The 18,458-nt window shown below is 44.5% G+C and overlaps 2 protein-coding genes across 3 annotated transcripts in view; one reads left to right on the top strand and one right to left on the bottom strand.

Annotated features, from left to right (window-relative positions):
- Positions 1-262: 262 nt before the first annotated feature.
- SDF2 (stromal cell derived factor 2) lies at positions 263-6,709 on the bottom strand. Its single transcript, XM_077480416.1, has 3 exons — positions 6,494-6,709; positions 2,873-3,069; positions 263-977 (listed from the first exon to the last, which is right to left on the bottom strand). Exons 1-3 carry the CDS (start codon positions 6,663-6,665, stop codon positions 690-692), a joined length of 657 nt encoding a protein of 218 aa, XP_077336542.1. The 5' UTR covers positions 6,666-6,709; the 3' UTR covers positions 263-689.
- A 473-nt stretch (positions 6,710-7,182) lies between these two features.
- SUPT6H (SPT6 homolog, histone chaperone and transcription elongation factor) overlaps positions 7,183-18,458 on the top strand; it is a 70,568-nt gene continuing 59,292 nt past the window's right edge. For both annotated transcript variants that reach the window (XM_077480414.1, XM_077480415.1), the window contains exon 1: positions 7,183-7,345. The gene's annotated coding sequence lies outside the window, so the exon portion shown is untranslated. The remainder of the gene's footprint in view (positions 7,346-18,458) is intronic.

Below are 18,458 nucleotides of genomic sequence, written 5' to 3'. Positions count from 1 at the left end.
TTCTAGTAAATAATACCTATATTTCTAGTACATCAAACATTTTTTTTCCTAGTATAAAACATGAGGAGATGTGCTTGGATTTCAGGGTTGTACTGAAGAAGTCCCCCCATCCCTTCATTTTGCGTTGGCTTTCACTTTTAAATGCCAAAAGCATAGACAAGTCATTACTTTGTACAGCACCACACAATATAGTGAAGGTATATATAATTAATAGAAATGAAGAAGGGGAAAAAAAAAAAAAGAATAATAATACAACAATTGGTAGCCTTTGGCATTTCTATAAACTTTCCATATTTTAAAAGGTGTCTGTCAGTAAAAACATAATACAGGAACTTGATAGGGCATAAAAGAAAAGTTGTCTAACAATAACAAATGGAATCACAATTTGAACCCTTTGCATTTAAATTCACTTGCTGACAATTATATGAAGAATTTGTTCTGCTGATGTGTGGCCATACTAAAACAGCACAGCCATATGCTGCCTTAACAATAAAATATCATATGATAACAAAACAGACATAAGGTTGCACCATTCAAATAGTGCCCCTGAATTCATTGCTAAAATTTCCGAGCTTTACAGATTTTCTGAAAAAAAAAAAAAAGAAAAAAAAAAAAAAAAAAAAATCACTGTAGAGCTCAAACACTGTGTGGTTAGGAAAGAGGACTTTATAAAGTCTATGTTGGGGCTGTCATAACTCAGAGTGTATGTAGTCTGTCCTTGGAGGCTCACTCGGTTTCATGAAGATGCCTTCCATTACTTTCCAGTAGTTGTGCTGACTTGCATAAGCCATGCCGTGCACTTCCCTCTGCCCATTTATGGGACGCCCATACTGTTCTCCTGTGACGGACAGCAATACGTTGGTTGACACATGTTTGACCCGCACCTCTTCATCTCGCTGCCAGTATTCTCCATTGCAGAGTATAGTCCAGTCATCTAGGATGTCTCCTTCTCCATCCTCTCCAAATGCACTAACTTCCTGCACAGAGAAAAGAATACACACATTTAGCAGAATAAAGAGCGTGAAGTACCTTCTAAAGCAGTGGTTCTCAACTCCTGTCCTCAGGACCCACTAACAGGCCAAGTTTGCAAGATAACTGAAATACATCACACGTGAGATCATTTGCTGCTCAGTAATTGCAGTCTTCTAGTCTGCATCTCCCAAAAGGTAATACTTAAAATCTGGCCTGTTAGTGGGTCCAGAGGACAGGAGTTGAGAACCACTGCTCTAATGCCTCTTGCACACAACCATAATAATTTACTGTTATTTTATTTGTAGGCTCCTGCTGACAGAAAGTGATAAAAAAAAAAAAAAAAAAACACGTTACGTTCTGTAGGAATTCATGTATCCACGAACTTACTGCTGAGTATAGCTGTTGTGGATGGCGCTGCTCTACGTTTAAAAGTCGATGCATGAGTAGTAGCAATGCAGCATTAACCCATAACTACCATGCATTTTCTAGGTTCTGGTGCAGGTCATTCAATAGACTATACACTACCCCCAGAGCAGATGCTGCAATTAGTGACGATGCTGCTGACCTCCTCTAACCTGCTACAATTTTTGCAGATACTAGCAGTTGGCTCCCAGCATAGGAATTCTTACTTCACTAATATTTCAGGCCTATGAATAACCCAGTACTCATGGCGCTCTGAGCCATGACATTGCATCTCCCTGCCAGCCTGTGCCCCTACCAATTTATCCCACTGATGCTCCGCATCCCCGACTCTGAACCTTCCAACACCCCTTACAATATATTACACTTCCCCAGACACTGGTACCTTTCTGCCAGTCAGCACCCCTAGCACTGTACCCCACTGCACTTAATGCTCAGCACCCCTGACTCTGAACCTTCCAACACCCCTTACAATATCACAAGGCAAGAGTCACAACTTACTATGATTCATACATTTTTATAAATTTAAGTTATACTTATTTCCATGGCTGCCAATAAGGGGGTACCAACAGTCCTCCTGTAGGGTGCATCAGATGTAGGAAGGACAGGGAGGGAGGGGGGGGCGGGGGAAGTTGGGAATCAGTGAGGCTGGAGGGCAATTAGAGAAACAACGCTCTGTGCAGCAAGTGAAACCTTGTTTCTCCCTAATGCCGGCTTTTAGCTGCTGCAGGGAGAGAGACACAAAAAGGGCAGAATTTCTGTCAACAACCCCCTTGCCACACCGATTCCCCCTCCCTGTCTTGCCCATATTTCATTCTCCCTGCTGGGTGCTCCCCTGCAGCTCTGCCGGCTTAGTTCTCCTGTCGGCTGAGCGGGAAAATATGCAAATTACCAGCCCCTTTCTGTAGTGAATGAACAAAGCGTTTAGTATGCTTTAGTTCATGAAGGAACAGGAGCCTCTGTTAGATTGGGACCTGTGGCTGTGTTCATACAGCTGCTGCATCCCCATAGCATAACAGACTGCCTGCACACAGGTGTAGCAAAAATACTCTGCTTTGCACTGTACAGGCCACAGCACCCATGTCAATGAACCCCAAGACCTAATTTACAAAACATAAAAAAAAAACTGTATTGAGCTAATACATTTCTCTTTTAGCTTTAGCAGGAATGTGGTTTGTGTCCACTAATGCAGATTTTGGAAAAATACTGTTTTGATATTTTGTTTTTGGAGGGGGGGCCCTGTCAGGTAGGCTGCACTGGGCTCTGTGGTTTCTAACAGCAGCCCTGATCACATCCATAACAAATGTTTCAATTACTTTGATTCACAACCTGCTATATAAGCCAATGAAGTCATTTATACAATTGTAGATGTATTAAATATGAAAAAACTGAAATTCTAAGTAGTATGGCCATACTCATGCTAGGGATACAAAAGTAACCTAAGCAATCGATATCTATATTAAACACGAATGCCGATTACCTGGTTTCCCGATAATGGAGAGGTGAAGTGATGACTGTGGAGGTTACGCCCAGTATTGATATGTGTAAGACGGATAGATTGTCCGCATTTTATTAGTGTTCCTCTCTCACACACGGTGGAGGTTTTTCCACGGATTCTCCAGTAACTATTGCCATCGTCTGCAGTAGTGACTCCAGTCACTGACTGCTGACCACTGCCTATGGGGAAATCATAAATGATCAAACTAAACACAATGGTAAATCACAATTTTTTTTTTCTTATTATTATTTTAGAATGCTAACAAAATTTTTTAAAGTGGCATTAAATCAGAAATTTGCAAAAGGCACCAGTACAGCACAGGACAGGATGGAACTGTGGGGGCCTAAGATAACGCAGTGTCATGTCCTAAATTTGAGTCAAAAATAAAAGGGGAGTAGAAAAAGGTTTACTTTCCAGGCACCAATAGTAGAAAAATAAACAATAATATTTTATTAAAAAAAGGTTAATACATTACAATAAAAGACAAAGATAAATCGCAAACCGATTGCAATGATGACTAAATCTCTCCAATATGAACTATACACACACACACACACACACACACACACACACACACACACACACACACACACACACACACACACAATAAAGAAAAAGTAAATCACGTCCACAAAGACATAATGATATTATACATTATAGGCTCAATGTTTCGCTTCTTCAGGAGCTTAATAAAGCAGTCTAAGGAGAGAAAAGGGCAATTAATTTTAACAGTTATATAATATTTATTACATATATAGGATTGCAGGAAGACATCGGATGGTCGCCAACGTGGACATGTATAGTGCGTAGCAGACATGCGGGGATGTGCCAGATTAAAAAAAAAAAAAAAAAAAATAAATAAATAAATAAATAAATGTTTGTACCCATATCACCATATTTCCATAATGTGAAATCTCCATAGGTGTTATTTAAAAGACGGTTACCAGGTTAGAGTTACAGGAGGTCTAGTGCTAGAATTATTGCTCTCGCAGTGACGATCGCGGCGATACCTCACATGTGTGGGGACAGGGGCGCTTTAAAAAAAAAAAAAATTTCTTCAATTTCATTTATTTTTTTTACATTGTGTGTGTTTTTTTATTTTGATCACTTTTATTGCCATCATAAAGAATGTAAACATCCCTTGTGACAGTAATTGGTGGTGACAGGTATTCTTTTTGGAGGGAACGGGGGTCTAAAAGACCCCAAATCCCTCCTTTGCACTTCAAAAGTATTCAGATTGACGAAAACGACAATTCTGAATAGTGTGTGTGTGTGTGTATATATATATATATATATATATATATATATATATATATATATTTTTTTTTTAAACTGCCACCATTGGCAGCCGAGTAAACAGGAAGTGACGTTGCTTCCATGTTTACAGAGCGAAGACTGAAATGAAGCCGTTCCTGGCTTCGTGCCAGTCTGTCTCTAGCCGTCGGAAGTGGCGGATCGAGGATCGGGTCTCCTGGTGGGACAGGAGGCCCAGTAAGAGCAACGGAAGGGAGGGGTTGAGAGGGGTCCCCTCCTGCTACTCCGTGATAACAGCCGAGCGGCTTTTAGCCACGTTGGTTGTTATCCCTGAATACCCGAACGCCCGCTCTTAAAAAAAAAAAAAAAAAAAAAAACGGTATCTCAGGACGATGCATGCAGCTGTGGGCATCATCTCGGTATAACCCTCTAAAGCTGAGGTCGCATATTTGCGTATGCTCGCCGGAAAAGGGAAAAAAAAAAAAAACAAAAAAAAAAAAAAAACACACACACACACAGTAAAGTTAGCCCAATTCTTTTGTATAATGTGACAGATGACGTTACGCCAAGTAAATAGATACCCAACATGTCATGCTTTAAAATTGCACGCACTAGTAGAATGGCGACAAAATTCAGTACTTAAAAATATCAATAGGCGATAATTTAAACTTTTTTTTTTTTTTTACACAATGTTCTTTGTCCATTAACAATATCGAGCACCCCCCCCCATTGGCAGGGTTGATTGTTATCTCCTTTCGTGTATACCAGGGATATGCAATCTGTTGCAAAACTACAAGTCCCATGAGGCATAGCAAGACTCTTGACGGCCACAAGCATGACACCCAGACATATGCATGATGGCCACTTGTAGTTTTGCAACAGCTGGAGGTCTGCTAATTGCATATCCCTGGTGTAGACAAAAGTAGTAAAAACTATAGCTTCCTCCCAACTCAAATTATTGGGTGATGGGCACTGTTGGGGCTGCACTGATAAAAAATGCCCCGATTATCTGTACAGGTCTCCCCTGTAAGAAGCTGCAACTGATTAGCTCTCCTCGCCTCACTCTGTCAGTGTGAGGAGAGGAGAGCCAATTACCGACTCGCGTTTACATGTGATTGGTTGTGATTGGACACAGCTGATCACATGGGTAAAGAGCCACATCATTAGCGCTTTACTGAGATCAGGGTTGCGTCCTGTCAAAGGGACACAGCGAGCCCCCGATCAGTGTGCTGCATGCCCCCCGTGAGACCGGGCGCTGACGTATCGGTGCAGAACAAGAGGGGATTCCGCCCACTGTTATTTGTCTATACGGCGGGTGGGAGGCGGTTAAAGTACATTTTCCACGTACACATCTTGCTTGACACTAGAGCTGCCACGACGAGTCGATGTAATCGATTACATCGACTACAAAAATACATCGACGTGCGTGCAGGGTGTCGATGCGTCACAGTGGCAGTGCTTAGTATCTACCGCTGCCCTCCGTGCCGCCGTCCCTAGGGGTGCAACGGATTGTCACCGATCCCTAATCCGAACGGGTCACCCCGCTCGGATCAGCGCATGCCGCGGAGCGCTCCACGGTCTCGGCCTTAGGAGAGGCCGCGGCTTTGGCCTAGCTCCGAAGCGGCGGCCATCTTTCTACATCCAGGCGTTTACAATGTGATCGCTCCGACGCCGGTTTCTCTCTCCCCTCTCTGTACTGATCTGTGCAGTGGAGGGGAGAGGTCGGATGGAAGCCCTCCATACCCAGCCAATACTCTGCCAGCCAATACTCTCAAGGTTATCCAACGGATTAATTAGCTAATCAAAAAAACAAAACAAAAAAAAAACACTAGATTCATTAAAAAAAATAATCGGATAGTCTTTGACTAATCGAAAAAATAATCGATAGATTAGTCGACAGAGAAATTAATCGTTAGTTGCAGCTCTACTTGACACACACACAAAAAAAAAAAAAAAAGCGCCCCTGGAAACTTTCTTGAAATGTTGGCTACTATGAGCTGGTAAGCTAAAATATAACAGATTAGGGCTTCTTTCACAATGCGTCTGCGTTAGCAGCACTTTAGAGGCGCTAGCGGGCAAACGGGTTAAAAGGGTCAATGCTGCAGCGATTTGAAAATGATGCCCATTCATTCCAATGGGCAGGGGCGTTTTGCGAGCATTTTATACACCGCCACAAAGACGTTGCTTGCAGGACTTTTCTAACGTCCCGCAAGCGCTCATACTTTCACATTTGGGAGGCAGTTTTCAGGCGCTATCTCTATCAGGAAGACTGCCTCAGCGGCCTAAGAGGAACACTAATGAATGACTTTTGTATACTGTTGGCGGATTGACGTCACCCCCTCTCCTTACCTGAGCCGTATCTGACGTCATGTGAGTGAAGACGGACGTTGTGTTTGGTGTTGAGCAGCTTCACCGCCGAGCCGCATGTTACCACAGAGAGCTCAGAAGCGAAGCTCTGTGGAAGCAACAACGGGGTGATGAAGAGCAGGAGAGAGCCTGCTCCTTCCTGCGCCTTCATCATCGCTCTCGCCGGCCGGGAGCACACAAACGTAGGCAGGACGCCCCGGAAGTGCAACTCCCGCCCCATCACCCCTTTGAAATCCGTGAGGTCCGTGCCGCCATTTTGGTTACTGGCAAAACCAATAAGCAACTACCAACGAGCTAGTCAGTGCTTGTGTCTTCAAATAAAATGCGATTTATTTTTATTATACCAAGAACGTCTCTGCCATTATAAATGGCACGCTGAGAAGTATTACAATAACAGCGAGCCGTGTGGTGCATTCTAACCACTGATACGACAAGTCTCATCAGTGATGAGATGTCGTGTAATTCCACAACGTATGGAAAGCAACAGGGACTTCGTGTCTGCGTTTTTCTTTACACTGTAAGATTTGTTTACCAGAAGATGTCCTCAATTACGCAATCTAGTCTCGTCATGTAGAACGCACGCGCTGGAGCAGACGCTAGGTCGCGCTGTAGTAGAAGATCGCACTTCTTGATTCGCCACGCCTTCGCGCATGCGTGTCTGGAACTCTGGCCAAGTGGCCTGGAGGAGGGCGCCTGCGCAATGCGGAGGAAGTGACGTAACGTGGGGGGCATCTCAGTCTTCTCCCCTTCGCTGGTCTTAGTACCTGGAAGAGGGGCCCTCGGATTTCATCGTGCCGTACGGGAAGAATCAGACGGGGACACCCGGCAGTTAAGGTGAGGCATTCTTGTCTGGTAAAAGGGGCCGCCGTTCTAGGCCTGGCTGAGGGTCGGGGCGATGGTGCGGAGTTGTGGTGGTGAGGCCTGGACACAGAGCAGTGCGGCGGGCTCTGATTGCCAACATAGACACCCCTGGGGCCTCCTCTGGTCTTGTGGGCTGCGCCTTCCTCTTCTATGGAGAGGCCTGAAGGGAGAAACATTTCTCTGCCAATTGGTAAACGCATTGCAGTGAGGGCGGCCATCAGTCTTCAACCAGCTCATGTGTTCCTTAGAGCACAACCTACTTTCCTTAGAGGAGAACTAAAAGCAAATCCTTCTTTGTTTTTCCATTTTGGTTAGGGCAAGGGAGGGTTATAACCCGTCAGATTTTTATACCATCTGTGTCCCATTTTGGATATTTCCCTTCACTTCCTGTCCCATAGCCATACAGGAAGTGAGGGGAAATCCCTGCAAATTAAGGGAATTTCTTTGGACCCCCCAGGTCACCAGGACTAGTGTCCCCACTGGAAGATTTCCCCTCTATTACTTTTCTTGGGACAACCCAACATTTGTGATTTTCTTTTCCTTTCAATGAGAATGGTAAACGGGACAAATAGAGAGGATGAATCTCTCTAATGGGGGCACAGACAGCAGTAAAATCTGACGTGTTCTAATCCCCCCTCCACTCTATCCAAAATTTAAAGCGGTTCTCCACCCTAAAGTGGAAGTTCCGCTCATCAAACCCCCCCCCCCCCCCCCCCGGTGCCACAATCGGCACCTTTCAGGGGGGAGGGGGTGCAGTTACCTGGATAATCCAGGTATATACACCCACTTCTGGGACAGACCGCCGCAGATGCCCCGCCCCCGTTGTGTTCTGGGAAACGCACAGTTCCCAGGACACAGCGGGGAAGGCGCAGCGCGACTCGCGCATGCGCAGTAGGGAACCGGGCAGTGAAGCCACAAAGCTTCACTTCCCAATTCCCTGACAGAGGATGGCGGCGGGGGCAGCAGAGAGACGAGCGATCGCTCGTCATCTGCCGCCGACATCGCTGGACCCTGGGACAGGTAAGTGTGAATTTATTAAAAGTCAGCAGCTGCAATATTTGTAGCTGCTGGCTTTCTTACCACCAGAGTCCATCTGCGGCTTTGCTTGGTCCTTTATCCCGTAAGGTCCTGACATGCTTACAAACACATACAACATTGACATACACACACATTAAGGACAATTTTTTTTTTTTAGACAAGGTCTAATTAACCTACCAGCATGTCTTTTGGAGTGTGGGAGGAAACTGGAGTACCCGGAGGAAACCCACGCAGGCACAGGGAGAACATGCAAACTCCAGGCAGATGGTGTCATGGTCGGGATTTGAACCAACGACCCTATTGCTGCTAGGTGAAAGTGCTAACCACTACACCACTGTGCTGCCCACAGACTTGGACAGGAATCAGATCACGTGGTGTGAACACTCATGCGATCCGATTCTGCTTCGGACCAAAAAAGGATCCTGAACGAGTTTGGTCCAATACGAAGCTAATTCAGCCATACTATGTGTATGGCTGAAATCGCTTTACATGTGATGTGCGGTGCGAATCACATCCGATCTCGGACATCGCAGCAGTGGGAACCCTGTCTAAACGGGAAATTGTGCTTATGTTTTGCGCCTCCTCCTTTTGCCACTTTTTTTTTCTATGGCGTAGGTACCTATTTCCAGCAGGTGCCCACTCACAAACCCTGGTAGACCCCCCGCCTCCTCCTCTCTGCCCACAACCTTCTGAAACACGTCACAGTCCCCAGGGGTGGCCATTCACAGAGATAAGTGTAGCTCACCTTTGTGCAGTGATAGTCACAGCTGGCTTCCCACAGTAAACATGGTAGTGCTGGGGAACCGTAGACTGGAGAAGAACCGACCCGGGTGAGGACAGCTCTGGATCCCTGGACAGGTAAGTGTCCTTTTATTAAAGTGGTTGTAAACCCAGATCAAAAAACACAAAGGCATAATGAGCTAGTATGCATCGCCGTTTTTCAGTGGGCATGTGCCAGATACCGTAAATATCTCCTAAACTATGCAAGTTTAGGAGAAATTCACATTGTGTCATTTTTGACACTTTCTTTTGTAAATGAGTAGGGAGTACCCCTATTCATTTACATGGGGGACACAAGATCTGGGGGTCTCCTTGTTAAAGAGGGCTTGCAGATTCCTATAAGCCTCCTGCCACTGATCCCTACAACCACTGCCCAGGGTTGTGGGGAAGAGGCCCTTGTCCCCATCAGCATTTACATGGGAACAAGGTGCTTTGGGGTGGGCAGAGCCCACCTCCTGCTTCAAAGCACCCCCCCCCCCATATTGAGGGCCTGGTATGGTTCAGGAGGGGGGTTCTGGCTCGTCTCCTCCCTTTCCTGACCTGCCGGCTGCATGCTTAGATAAGGATCTGGTATGGACTTGGGGGGGACCCCCACATCATTTTTTTTTTATTGCTGGTAATTTTTTTTTTTTTTTTACGTTAATCTTTCAGCGGGAATTCCTGGTAAACACACCATGTTCTAGTGTGAACCCGGGCTTACATTGTAACCTTTAGCCCTGTACCTGATTGTTATGAATGGGGAACTTGGAGTCGGTGTGGAGTGTTTACAGATATTTTCAGTGCTGCCTGTATCCCCATTGGGGAGTTTTACGCTCACTATTGTTCCTGTTGCCTCAAGTACACAATGATGGTTTATCCCAAGATTTTTGCGGTTGTCTCTAGAACCGGGATAGGTTGGGGTGACTTGTTACCTTTAAAGCGGAGTTCCAGTCCCCCAATTCATTTTTAAATTATTTTTTTTAAGACTCTAATGCTGTGTGCACACGAGCGGAATGTCAGACAGAAAAAGTCAGACGGAAGCTTTTCATCTTATATTCTGATTGTGTGTATGCCTCAACATACTTTTTTTTTTTTTTTTTTTTTTTTATTCTGACGGACCTAGAAATAGAACATTTTCTAAATATTTCCAAAGGAACCAATTCCTATCTGGAAAACAGCTTGTCTGTATGCGGTTTCCGACGTACCAAAAATGATGCATGCTCTGCAGCAAGTATGAGACCATTGTTCAGTCAGTGCCAGTGGCTATTGAACTTCCTTTTTCTAGTCCCGTTGTATGTCATCGCATTCTTGATGATCGGACTTTGGTGTGATTGTGTGTCTACGCAAAAGACAGTTTCAGCGGAATTCCGTTGGAAAAACCTTCAGAGTTTATTCCGACGTGAAAACCCGGATATGTGTGAGGGCATAACTTTATCCACTCTATATGCACTCTTTAGATAGTGTTATTCATGTAGTTCTTTTTTTATTAATGTTTGAATTAAAGTACATGGATCTTGGAAGCTGGCAGGGTCCATCTCCACTGTGGGCATTTGAAGCCCTCTTCTATTTCCTGGAATCGGTGCAGCCAGCTACCCATCATGCATCACTGCGCTGTGCTCCTTCCTCCTGACATGTTGCCATAGTGGTGTTGGTGGATGTTCCCGTCAATCATCGTGAGATTTCATCGCTAAGTGATTCGCAAGGACTCCTGGAATATGACGCCAATATCCCAGGAGCCCTTTGCATAAAGTGACGTAATCGTGTAGGCGTAGACTGCAGGAAGTGTAGAAGAAAGAAGCTAATTAAAGGAGTTGTAAAGGCAGAAGGTTTTTTACCTTAATGCAGTCTGTGTGTGTGTAAAAATTATATATATATATATGTATGTATGTATATGTGTATATTTTCTGACCCCTCAAAATAACTCAACACACAGTCATTAATGTCTAAACCACTGGCTACAAAAGTGAGTAGACCCCTAAGTGAAAATGTCCAAATTGGATCCAATTAGCAGCTCTCCCTCCCCGGTGTCATGTGACTCTTTAGTGTTACAATTGGTCTGCATGGCTGTTGTCCCTGAAGGAAGCCTCTTCTAAAGATGATGCACAAGAAAGCCTGCAAACAGTTTACTGTAACCATGTCCTGTGGTCTGATGAGACCAAGATGAACTTATTGGTTCAGATGGTGTCAAGCGTGTGTGGCAGCAACCAGGTGAGGAGTACAAAGACAAGTGTGTCTTGCCTATAGTCAAGCATGGTGGTGGGAGTGTCATAGTCTGGGGCTGCAGGAGTGCTGTCAACACTGGGGAGCTACAGTTCATGATGTAACCATGAATGCCAACATGTACTGTGACATACTGAAGCAGAGCATGATCCCCCCTCCCTTTGGTGACTGGACCGCAGGGCAGTATTCCGACAGATGGACTCCTAATATAACTCCAAGATGACCACTGCCTTGCTAAAGAAGCTGAGGGTAAAGGTGATGGACTGGCCAAGCATGTCTCCAGACTTAAACCCTATTGAGTATCTGTGGGGCATCCTCAAATGGAAGGTAGAGGAGCGCAAGGTCTCTAACATCCACCAGCTCAATGATGTCATCATAGAGGAATGGAAGAGGACCCCAGTGGCAGCCTGTAAAGCTCTGATGAACTCCATGCCCAAGAGGGTTAAGGCAGTGCTGGTAAATAATGGTGGCCACACAAAATATTGACACTTTGGGCCCAATTTGGACATTTTCACTTAGGGGGTGTGCTCACTTATATATATGTGTGTGTGTGTGTGTGTGTGTATATATAATTTTATATATATATATGTGTATATATAATTATGTATGTGTAATGTTTGGGACTTGTCAGCCATAATGTCTGTGCAAAATTTTTTTTCTTTTATTGGTTTGTGACTGAGCAGTCAGACTGGTTATTAAAGGAAGTTATATTGGCGAGCTTATGATTAGACAGCTGGATCTAAGTGGACCACGCATCTGAGACACATGCTGTCCCCTCAAAACTACTGCACTATTAGGTGATAAACGCATATTTGCTATTGTGCATATAAAAAAAGCTTAGATGTAATTAGTTTGTAGCCAGTGTACTTCAAAATACCGTGTTGCTTATATTTTTGCTGGCTAGTAGTAAGTAGTAAGTTCCTTCCTGTAGCTGCGCGGCTACACTACCCTCAACATCCAGGAGGAGAAGGTGCAACTGTTGGTCCACGATAAAATGTACCAGGGTCTGGATGACACTAAACAGAGTGTGTTTCCAGTCCATAGCTCAGTTATGGTTAAGAAAGAATGGGAGGACCCTGAGAGAGGCCCATTCCTTTCCAAGACCCTTAGGAGAAGGTTTCTCCTTGAAGACCAGGAGTAGGGGTATGGAATAAGAAACCATGAACGGATAGCGCTTTCTTGCAAGTTTCCCATCGCACAGACCTGCCATTCGAGGAAATGGGGGTGCTGAAGAATGCGATGGATAAAAGAGCAGACTACCTCCTGGAAAAAAGCGTGGTATTCCTCATCGGCCAGCCTCAAACCCGCTGTGGCTTTCACGGTTGTCGCAAGGAACCTAGAATGGTGGGTGGAAAAGCTGAAGAACCACGTAGAGGCGGGGATGCCACGGAAAGATCTTTTAAAGTCCTTCCCATTTAATACTATAGGCAGTAAAATACATGGCTGATGCATCAGCCGAGTCAATTAAGATGTCAACGCTGGTGAATTCAGGCAGACGTGCTGTCTGGCTAAAAACTTGGTCTAGTGACTCAGCTTCCAAGATAAAGTTATGTGGCCTACCTTTCTCGGGTGATGGTCGTCTTCTTGGTCCAGACCTGGAAACAATCTTGGACTTGACATCCGACAAGAAAATGGCTTTCCTTTCCAAAAAGAAACAACCAATTAAACAGAAATTCTGCGCTGTTCAACAGCCCCATAAGAATAGTGAAGACCACAAGAACCACTGTTTCTCAAAGGGGTAAGGGAAGCGGAGGAGTTTTCTTCAGATCTCCCCCAGACCAGCCCCCTAAAAACAAGTTACAATCTTAACCCAGTAGGGGTAATTCAGAGCTCTGCCGTTCGGACTCTTCCTCCCCAGAATCTTTACAGAGATAATGGCAGAAGCCCTGGAGCCTCTGAAGATAAGCGGGATCTTGGTCATTCCATACCTGGACAACCTGTTGTTTTTCAGGGACTTCAGAGAACCGGTTGTGACAAATCTTCAGGTATCGCAGACTCGCCTCAAGAACTTAGGCTAGCTCCCGAATCTAGAGATGTCAAATCTGGAACCAATGCAGGAGATAGATTTTCTGAGCTATACCATAAATTCGGTGCTTCAAAAAGTTTTTCTGCCACAAGCGAAGATTTAGAAGATCCATTCTGCGGTAAGGCAGATTCAGACCAATCTCTCAATTTCAATTTGATCAGCCATGGCAGTGCTAGGGCTTCTCATGGTATCCCAGTGGTACAGTGGGCCAGATTTCATTCCAGACCACTCCAGATGAACAGCATGCAGACATGGTCGCACCAGGATTCGTTTGGGAAAGCAGTTCAAACTTACCTCGGAGATAAAACGGACACTCTGGTGGTGGGGCGACTCAACCAACCTGACAAAAGGTTTCTCCTGGGTTTTTTCACTAGACAAATGTCTAACAGATACTAGTTCCTGGGGTTTGGGAGCCCGCCTGGTCCAAAGCAGAAGCCTGAAAATCCTCAAACTGTCAGGAACTAAAGGCAATTTTTCTCAGTCTCCTAGCTTTTCAACAAGCGGTGAAGGAACATCACGTTCATGTTCTTTCGGACAACATGACCGCTGTAGCTTACGTGCTCAAGCAAGGGGGAACCAGGAGCAGAGGACTCCTGGAACTAACCAGTCAGCTACTAGCGGAACAGAAAGTGGCCTCATTATCAGCAGTCCATCTAAAAGGATCTCCGAATCTGCTAGCAGACCTACTAAGCAGGAGGAAAGTGGTGGAAGCAGAGTGGAGCCTGAACCAAGAAGTTTTCTGGATGATCTCCGAAGCGTGAGGGCAACCCCATGTAGATCTGTTTGCCAGCCAACAGAACTCAAAGGTACAGAGTTTCTTCTCTCTCCACCGAGAGGACCGGGCTATAGGCATAGATGTTCTCACACACCTGTGGCATTACCAGCTGTGCTACGCTCCCCCCTCCTTTTCTGCTGATACCAATGGTCCTAAGGAAATTCAGGGGAAAAAAATACCGATATGATCCTGGTCACTTCCTTTTGGCCAAAGAGACCCTGGTTTGCCACACTATTAAATCTGGTTGCAAAACCTCCATGCAAGGGCAGATGTATTCCAGCAAGTCAATGCTACCGGAATCATCTGTCCTAACTCAAGATGGCCACAGCCAGAAATGCTAGGTGATGTTTTTTAAAGTGATTTCTCAACAAAATAAAGCATGGAGATATGGATGGGTTTCCTTTTGATTATTAACATTTTTTTTTTTTTTGGGGTTTGTAGTGCTCAAATGCAATGTAGTTTTGGTTCAAGCTTGTTCTGTAGCTAGTATTTTTGTACTGATGTGGTCTTTTTCATTTATTGCATTACATTTTACTGCATACGTCCAATTCTTACCCTCTTGACCATCATAGCTTGCCAAATGAGTGTTTACCTAGAATTCTACAGAAACCAGGTCTTGTTGCTCTTGCACCTCTCAGAAGCCTCAGTTTCCTCAGGGCCGATTGATATTAACGGTTATACATTACACTCTGTTTTACTTTAACTGTCTCTAAATTACTATTCAACTCCTAAGCACAAATGTGCACTAACACCGTGTACTGCTGTGAACTGAAACAATAGGACAGCCCTCATATTTTCCACAAAAGGAGGGCTGGCGAGCTGGAGCTGCCTGGGGGGGGGGATGGGGGGGTTGAGCAGTGCCGGAAGACTAGGTTGCATGGGAGCTCCTCTCCCAGTGATAGCCCAGAGGAAGAGAGAGCCGGGCGTATCATCAGAGCGCCGAGTAACATCACTGTTGCAGCTTTCATTTCAATTGCCGAGTGTTACCGGTGCTTGCCGTCACATACAGCCCCGCCTCCTGGCCTGGGGATTTTGATAGACAGACCACCTGTCCAATACCGAGATGTGTGGCGTATATCAAAGTCCCCGGGCCAGTAGGCGGAGCTGTATGTGATGGTGGCAACACACAGCAATTGAAATGAAAGCTGCTACAGTGATGTTCCTCGGTGCTCTGATGATCCGGCCAGCAATCCTCTTCCTCTCCTCTCCTCTCCTCTCTTCCTCTGCACTGGCAGGCTGCATTGTTGGGCACAGGCGAGGCTGCACTGATAAAGTTGTTGTTAATATTTTTATAACTTAATTCTTCATTTAAGTGTCCTTTCATGAGATCATTTGAGGGTGTGTTTAGGGGTGGGGCAGTGTAGGGATTGGGCAACTGGTGGCGAGTAACCTTTGAGGCCTGGCTAGTAGCTCAGGACTTGACATTTTGAGCACTGCCATAAGATATAAGGCAAACTGCCTTATCGGTGCATTAGTATTGCAGCATTGAACAATAGAATAGGTTAAATTGCCTTAAAGCGGGACTGCACTGCGGAAAAAAATATTAAAAGCCAGCAGCTACAAATACTGCAGCTGCTGACTTTTAATGGACACTCGCCTGTCCCGGGGTCCAGTGATGCCGAGGCCGATCGATCTCTCGGCTGCTGCCGCCACCATTCTAGGTGAGGGAATCAGGAAGTGAAGCGGCTTCATTTCCCGGGTTCCCTACTGCGCATGCACGAGTCGTGCAGCGCAATAGGAATTGTCAGCGCTGTCTCTGGGACCCGTGTGTGTCCCAGCAGACGGCGCGCAGGGACAGGAAGAGGCATAGACTCCCGTGGCAGTCTATGCCCGGAAGTGGGTGTAAATACCTTCTTTGACAGGTATCTGCACCCCCTCCCCCCTGAAAGGTGCCAATTGTGACAGCGGAGGGGGGGAGGGTTCTCATCAGCGGAAGTTCCACTTTAGGGTGGAACCCCGCTTTAGGAAAATCATCTTTTACTTATAAGATGAAAATCTAGATGTTCAGTAGCAATGCACTTTGGATATAATCGTAATGTTTAGTTTTGGCATGCTTAATTGCTTTGCTGCTCTTATTTTACCTGCAGTAAAGAAAGCAGCATGCGAGTTGACCTAAGCACACTAACAACTTAATGACAGCTGCCACAAGAGGCATGCCTTAAATGTAACGGTTTTGGGAAATTTTAAATTGGTGGGTTTAGTTCTGCTTGAAATTCCTAAAGGCAGGCATGTATTCCAAAGGGAGAGGGTTTGCAGAGTAACAGCAAATGTGCTTTTACACACATGCTCCGTGCACCATCCAGTGCTAAAAATGAATTGCTTTGGATATAGATCACTCAAATGGGTTTATGTTACATGAAGTGATATGCTGTTCTTCAAACAGATCTTGTGTGCATTTAGTAAACTGAACATTGTCAAAGCAGCACCGAAGGAACATTTTCTGGTTCAGATGATTGTGATTTCCATTAAATTACTATTTTAATAAAAAAAAAAAAAGAAAGCAGCATGCTTAGTCATTTGAATGTGAAGACAGACCACAATTTGTTCCACTTATACAAATATTTTTAAAGAATGCATACTTTTGAGAAGTGCCTAAATGCGTCTTTGTTCTAGCCTTCTGTAGTTCTCTGCTCATAAGGATGTTGAAGTGTAAAAGGCTCCATATAAGCCAGTCAGGATTTATTGCGCTGTTGTCTGGTGAGAGGATAGAAATGACCGCATCAATGAATGTCTTCCAAATTCAAGCAAGCTGTATTGCTGTGTATTTTTTAGCTGTTTTGGCAGTTAATACACAGGTCACAAACAAGTTTTTATTTTATACCTTCACTTGCATATTAAACCGCGGCCTTTAAAAAAAAAAAAAAACCCCTGCAAGACCATGGCACAATGTGCTAGTATGCATCGCATACTAGCACATTATGAAATGCTTGCCTTTGAACAAAGACATCCAGCGGTGCGCTGTCAGGGCTTTCATCTTCACCTGGTGTTCCTTCTGGGTTTGTGTGTTCTGGCCATCTGACTGGTCCAGCCACGATGACGTCACTCCCGCACATACATGTAGGAGTCACTGCGCACCACTCTGAATACCAACTATGGCTGCTGTTGTTTTAAAACGAAATGGCAAAAAATGAAGTTGTGTCTAATTAGAAAATGACACACTAACAGCTCTCAAATTTGCTTGCGCTTAGTATAAACTGCTCATACAATTTTTCTACATAAAACCACAACTAAATATTAATGCATTAGTGTTTAAAGAGGAAGTAAACCCTGATGGGTTTACTTCCTCTTTGATTCCCTGCAAAGGTAAAGCATAATGGACTAGTATGCATCGCATAGTAGTCCATTATGTGTCACTTATCTGACACAGGAGCCAGCGAAGTCACCGCTGTCCCCTGTAGCATGGAGCGTCCATCTTCTTGGTGGGTCTCGCTGCTCCGGCGCTGTCATTCGTCGCAGTTGCGTGATTAATCGTTAAAAAAACGCGATCTCAATTCTCTCCTCTGACGATCTCTCTTACTGAGAATAGGCTATTCTTTCATATAAACAAGTGGAGAGATTATCGGCTCACTCAGCTGTCAAAATAAAGCATCCCAGGCAATCTGCTAAATTTAGAACTTGCATGAAACATTGTAACTATCTTCTTAAATCAGGGATATGCAATTAGCGGACCTCCAGCTGTTGCAGAACTACAAGTCCCATGAGGCATAGCAAGACTCTGACAGCCACAAACATGACTACCAGAAGCAGAGGCATTATGGGACTTGTAGTTTTGCAACAGCTGGAGGTCTGCTAATTGCATATCCCTGTCTTAGATCAAAGGCATAGAACTTCTTGTGTAAACAAATAATCTGGGCAGTCTGCCAAGTTTTCAACCACCTGCAAATGCAGGAAGTTTAACCACTTAAAGTCTAAATCTTTTTCTGACGCTTATTTCTTAAGTTAAAATCAATATTTTTTGCTAGAAAATTACTTGGAACCCCCAAACTTTAATAATAAAAAAATGTATATAATATAATTTTTATATTATATTTTTTAGCAGAGAACCTATGGAATAAAATGGCAATTGCTGCAATATTTTATGTCACACTGTGTTTGCCCAGCAGTCTTTCAAATGCAATATTTTGGGAAAGAATACACTTCAATAATTAAAAAAAAAACAGTAAAGTTAGCAACATTTTTTTTTTGTTTTAATGTGAAAGATGTTACGCCATGAGAATCGTGAGAGAATTGTGATCTATCTTCTAAGCAAAATAATCATGATTCTCATT

Source organism: Lithobates pipiens, unplaced genomic scaffold (genome assembly GCF_037356315.1).
Source record: "Lithobates pipiens isolate NorthernLeopardFrog02 unplaced genomic scaffold, aLitPip1_a1.2 Scaffold_16, whole genome shotgun sequence".
Taxonomy (NCBI): domain Eukaryota; kingdom Metazoa; phylum Chordata; class Amphibia; order Anura; family Ranidae; genus Lithobates; species Lithobates pipiens.
This window is presented reverse-complemented; position numbering and strand designations above follow the sequence as displayed.

What these genes read in the sequence shown, in the direction of transcription:
- SDF2 (XM_077480416.1), bottom strand. Translation starts at nt 6,665, where the DNA reads ATGATGAAGGCGCAGGAAGGAGCAGGCTCTCTCCTGCTCTTCATCACC. An exon ending in TGACGTCAGATACGGCTCAG is followed by an intron (nt 3,070 to 6,493) that starts GTAAGGAGAGGG and finishes ATTTCCCCATAG; the next exon opens with GCAGTGGTCAGCAGTCAGTG. An exon ending in CTCCATTATCGGGAAACCAG is followed by an intron (nt 978 to 2,872) that starts GTAATCGGCATT and finishes TTCTCTGTGCAG; the next exon opens with GAAGTTAGTGCATTTGGAGA.